General features: G+C 48.0%; 1 protein-coding gene across 1 annotated transcript in view; it reads right to left on the reverse strand.

Annotated features, from left to right (window-relative positions):
• LOC135918122 (lipase member M-like) overlaps positions 1 to 5,401 on the reverse strand; it is a 151,983-nt gene extending 146,582 nt beyond the window's left edge. Inside the window, exon 1 of the mRNA XM_065451781.1 lies at positions 4,724 to 5,401. Coding sequence (XP_065307853.1) covers positions 4,724 to 4,771 — 48 coding nt within the window. The 5' untranslated portion in view covers positions 4,772 to 5,401. The remainder of the gene's footprint in view (positions 1 to 4,723) is intronic.
• Positions 5,402 to 6,000: the final 599 nt, after the last annotated feature.

Raw genomic sequence — 6,000 nt, forward strand, 5'->3', positions numbered from 1 at the left:
CTTGTAATATTCACATAGAGCTTTCATAAGGTCAGAGTTTATCTTGTTTCGAATTTTCTTATATTTAAATAAAATGGAGATATCTTTTAGATTAATAAATTGACGGTACTTGATATCACGGGCTTTCGTTCTCTGAAATACCTATTTTGTTGCCCATGGTTTTCTACATTTTTATGTGCTTGTTTTGCATAACGCAAAGGAAAAGCTTCTTCATAGCAACCTTTAACGTTTTGTAGAAAGATGTCGTATCAAATGTTTGCGTTTTTCTCCACATAAACATCCGACCAGTCGACACACTCGATCATCGAGTGAAAAGCAGAGAGACTCATTTGATTAAAACTACGATAAGGTACTGGGGGAAAGCAAGCGGGATGTATTTTGTTTTTTGCAACAAGAAAGATACAGAATACAGGTAAGTGATCACTCAGATCGACTGAAAAAATGCCAGTTATACCATCATTTTCATCATGACTAATTACACACAGATCAATCAGAGTTTCACTTAATCATGTTATTCTTGTCGGCGAGCGTATAACATTGGTACAAGAGAATGACTCAATTATGTCTAAATATTGTCCAGATTCTGAAGTGTCTGTTAGTAAGTCAATGTTAAAATCGCCGACCAGGACAATAGGGAGCATTTCAGAGGACACATTAAAACAGACGTAATATATTCAAAGAATGCATTAGCTTGACCAGAAGGTGGGCGATAAATTTAAGCAACGACTGGTCCAGCACTCTTCGCAACGATTGACTCATAATGCGCGGTAATACCAGAAAAATGCGACAAGACATCATAAGCAATGTCATCTTTAATATACAATAAAGTTCCTCCATCTCTACGACCTGATCTATAAACACGCTAAGAACTATAGCCGGAAAAGTGTAGAGCATCTTCAATATTCTGAAACCAAGTTTCCGTAAATGCTTTGAAGTTAAAATTGTAATCAAGGGATTCAAAAATGCCTCTGTTTCATGTTGCTTGTTCCTCAAGCTCCATATATTTGCGTGGAAAACTGACATGTTATCGCTTTTTCTGCTCAGGGCCTGTACTAAGAATTTAAAAGAAGAAACATCGTGTTACGTAACTTTAGCGAAGCCATCCATCGAAAGCGGCAATCATAACAAGAAAAATTCTAAGCAGTGCAATCTTGTGGCAGCTCAACGAATCTTATCAAGATCAGCGTCGCAATTGATGCGCACTGTCCGCTGGCCAGATGCCCTACGCATGAACAGCTTTCCATCTTTTTGCCACGCGAACTCCTAGTGCATTTCCCGCGCCTTTGCTTTCATCATCCACAGAACATTCTTATTCTGCTGTGTCAAACTGTCTCTGAAATGTATCGCCACTTGAGCAGCTGTAGGCTCGTTTTTCTTTGCCATCCCTTCATCGCGCATGACACATGATGTGAAATGAACTAATATTACTGAGGTTTTGCCAGGCATGGCAGGCAATCTGTGTAAGGCCACCAAGTCGGCACGGGTCAATTGAGGAAGGTGAAGTTTATTTGTCAGTTCATTCACCCTAGCGAGCAGATTCTCGTTTTGAACATCTGGTCTCGTTTTCAACATCAGTCAAGCCACCTGTTGCTCATTTGTCCATGCAAGTGGCGTGTCAACCCTTGTGAGGCGAGTTAAGGGTTCCGCTATCTCGAGAAATTTACGATGAAACGGCGACAATACGCACAGAAACCCAGGAAGCCCCATACGGCCTTATTCTCGGCAGGAGGAGGAAAACCGGTTCCCGCCGCAAGCTTCTGGGGATCGGGTCGGACTCCTCTAGCGCTTACGACGGGTCCGAGAAACTTGAGCTCTTCATAGCCAAAGTAACACTTTTCTGGTTTAAGCGTGAGATTAGCCATTCGAATCGCTTGTAGCCCATTCCGTAGGCATTTAAGATGCTGCTGAAATGTTTCAGAAAAGACTACTGCATCATTGATGTACACGAGACAATTATGCCACTTTAGTCCCTCGAGGATGGTATCCATATTTTGTTGAAACGAAGCTGTCGCTGAACACAAGCGAAAGGTAGCATTCACTCAGTCGCGAAGGCAGTTTTGTCGCGGTCTTCTTCGTCTACATCGATCTCAGTGTCACAAGGTCGGACCAGGCGGCGTAGCCCAATGCTAGAGAAATTGTAGCCCAATTGTAGCCAGCACAAAAAATGAGCAATCATAATAGTGTCCAAATATAGCCGTCTTTATTTGCAGTTTTATTTGTATTATCAATGCGCGCTTCCTTCGCCATATGCACTTTAACTTATTGCACGTGTGGCCTCAGGTTGCACGTGCAGACCTTGCAGCACATCACCTCAAAGGTGTCGTTACTCACGTGTGCATTTGGTGGTGCAATCAAGTTCATAGATTTAAAAACAAAAAAAGTCAAATTTAGCACAAGGTGTGCTGTTCACCTAAGAATGACCTTAATTTTATACGGTATGTCCCGGCCAAACCAGACCGAGACTGCTTTTCTTGCGACCTCCTTACGCAGTCTTGCTCATTTTCCTCTATTATTCATATTCTCATTACCTAAAAAATTGGAGGACGCTTAAGCTTCGCCTTCAAGAGTGTGACGCGACAGCGTTCCCGTCGACCCGCCAAGGGGTATAAGACAATGCGCTACGGCACAGCGATCACTTACGATGCGCCCCGCATCGGACTTAGCGCCCACCTATCACGCGGTGAGCGTCGAGCAACGCAGCGTTCGGCGCGGCAACGAAACGTGCGCCTGAGCGAAAGGAACGAACCAAAGAACTCGGTGTCTCGGAGGGGAAACGATCTACGCCAGCCAAACGTCGTGATCGGCACGGGCAGAGAGATAGATAGTAATCTAAACCGGGAGCACGGCGAAGCGTAGTCAGGGGAGAGGGAGTCCCGCGACGCGCCTGGCAGCGGTCCCAATGCGCGCGCGGCGCGCCTCCTGTCGGGGCAGCGCCGTACATGGAGAGGAGGGGGTCTTCTGTGTTTGCCGCAAGATGGCTCTGCGTGTGCGGAAAGCGCAGAAGAAATGCAGCGGAAACGCACTTCGCAACTCGTGTAATTGTGACTTCTGTACGTTACATGTTCATAATTACCGATATACACCGCAGTATAACTTTCCACGGCTCGTTTCGAAGGCAACACCGCATTCACTAGAGGCGCGTTTGCACCGCTTGGAAGCATCGAACTCGTGGCTGAGTGGTAGCGTCTCCGTCTCACACTCCGGAGACCCTGGTTCGATTCCCACCAGGCCAATCTTGGAAGTTACTTTTTATTTATGAAGCGCCTGCCGTGATTTATCGCTCACGGTCAACGCCGCAAACTCCGACACCGACACCGACGCCGACGACACCGGCTTTTCTGCGACACGAGCTCCTTAACGCTGTCGCGTTAAAATTGGGCGCACCGAGTGCGCGTCCGCGCTTCTCGGATTAATGGATGGATGGATGGATGGATGGTATGAGTGTTCGCTGTACAACGGGGCGTTGGGTTGCGGCACCAAGCTCTTGTTACTATATTACATAATGACGTTAAAAAAGAAAAAAAAACAAGAAGCATTTCTATAAGCAAACTTTCTGAGTCCCTATCGGGAACTTTGTTTTTGTATGCCTCCGTTTGTCGTTGACCTACTTCCACCAATATTCCTGTCGCCTCTTACTAATCGCGCGCGCAAGAGTAGCCCCCTCACTTGGGGCTTTAAAGCACTTCGTTCGCGACCGCCATTACCTTAGCCCATCGTACGCGCACGCCCATCGCGCACCCGAGGTGTAATCGCGGATGCCACGCGTCACCCTCGGGCACACGGCTGTCAATATAGCGTCCTGCGGGTGCTTCCTCGACGCAGCAACTAATATTTAAATCACTCTATTGTCAATTTGTCACCATCGCCATGCAGTGCACCGGGATGAGTGATCTCTGCCCCTTTCGAGAGCGCTGCTTTCGCGCGCTCGCTTCGCACCCTTGTTCGCGATCTGCGCTATGACGTTCGAAAGCGGAAAACTTAAGACGTTGCCTACTCGAAACAATTGGCCATGATGCTTTCGAATGTGATGCACAGCCTCATATGAGATCTTAGATAATTGTGCGAGTAATTAGGAACGCAATTTCCTCGAATTACTTACGAAATGGTAACCGAGAAATTCAGCAGTTTGAGCAAGACACAATTTGTCTCATCGTCGTATCTTGTTTTCTCGCTTTCTTCAGTTAGCTGGGCCCGTTTTAGCTGGGACACACACTGTAGAGTTTCTATTTACATCAGCCGCAATCTTTGGTCTCTAGCACGCCAACAACAGGCATGAAAATATTCAGAGAAGCCACATGCCACTCACTGTCTGAATGAGTCAAAGCGAAGCTTCAAAAGATTACTGCGCAAAACGGCACTAAGCGCGCCGTCGTTTCCGGCGATGAGCACGTCCTGAACATAGCTCTCTCGAAATGCTAAAAGCCGCCACTGCGCACAAAGACCAAATATTAATGGCGAATTGATCATTTTTATACCTGCGAAAAGCGGCTCCTGTCAAAAGGCAAATCGTGTTCATGTGCCCATAATAATGTGCCCAGCTGGCCACCAATGTCGATCCTTGAATACGAACTCCAGTCGTGCAGGTTTCCAGCGGACTAACGACGTCCCAACCAGGCGCCCGAATCCGGGATGCATGCCAAGGAGTAATTACTTGCTTCACAAATATCGCCACCTTCCCGCTTATAACTGAAAATTCCACACCGGTATCCATTAAAGCGCTCACCGTGCAACCGTCAATCACCCTGGGTATGTCGAGCGAAAGCCGAATCATTCCGTTCACTTGCAGTTGGCGTCGGATCGGTGTCCGTCCTTGTTCGCGTCGATCGGAGGTCTTCAGAGCGTCGACTTCCAGCGGCGTCGGCCTCAGAGGTCGCTGTAGTTAGTTTTCCCGGCGGGGACTTCGCGATCGTGCACTCGAATATCGCTGGGCCGGTGGTGAAAATCGCCTTGGCGACGGCGAGCGTGACTGTCGGCCGGTAAGCGGTGGCGTGCGCTATTGGAACAGATAATGTTCAATATCCTGGGGTCGTTGGCCAGGTCGGGGTGGCGGTTCGTAGGCGGAAAATCCCCGCAATCGGAGACGTCGGTATGCGCACTGGCGGTACAAATGATCTGCTTTGCCGCAGTGGAAGCACAGAGGACGGCGGTCCTGTGTGCGCCAAACATCCGACTTCGTATGAGTCATGCGTGGATCCTCGCCGTAATCCAATGACTGCTCCGGCTGAAGAACTACATGAAGAGTGGCAGGCGGAAACACTGGAGGCGTGCGTCGTTCTGCTTTGTATTGTACCGGTTCGGCTAGTGAAAGTGCAACCGAATGAGCGGCGTGAAGAAACAGCGTTGGTGACGAAGCAGGGAGTCTCAGGGCTTCGGCGTAGGCCGCACGGCGCCGTTCAATCGGTGCCGGCGCATTGTTAGCAAGAGGAAAGCTGGGCCGGAGCGCTTTTTGTACTTTATCTTTTATCACATTGCATGGCAATAGAGCTCATAGTAGCTTGCGACGTGCCGTAAATGTTCTGCATTTCTTCCCCCCAACTGTGCGGATGAGTTCTAGGACGTTGTCATTATTGCTTCCGGTCGCTGTGAAAATATCGGAAGTGGATGTAGCGTTGACTTGCCGCTCGTAGAATTTTGACAATACATATCCGCGTTTGCCGATTTGTGAATGCAAAACAAAGTAGTGCTAAACGGCTGAGAGATGAAAGCAAAGTGATATACATTGAAGGTAGAAGAGTTATATTTCTCTTACTACCTGGGAAAAACCACTCTCTCTCTCGGGAGTCCAAAATTAGCGAACTTGCAAGTCATCTTTGACCCCAAGCTCACCTTGTTCGCCCAAATAGGAGGAATCACTAAGTGCAGCCCGCGCACCATGCGCACACCAAGTCGAATCTACAGGAAGTTCACCAATGCAGGTGCATTTCTTAAGCTGCGCATAACCCTCTGGTGAGCTCTTCTGGGAAATACTGCTTTTGTTTGGAACTGTGCTTGGCTGTCTAA

Source organism: Dermacentor albipictus, chromosome 10 (genome assembly GCF_038994185.2).
Source record: "Dermacentor albipictus isolate Rhodes 1998 colony chromosome 10, USDA_Dalb.pri_finalv2, whole genome shotgun sequence".
Taxonomy (NCBI): domain Eukaryota; kingdom Metazoa; phylum Arthropoda; class Arachnida; order Ixodida; family Ixodidae; genus Dermacentor; species Dermacentor albipictus.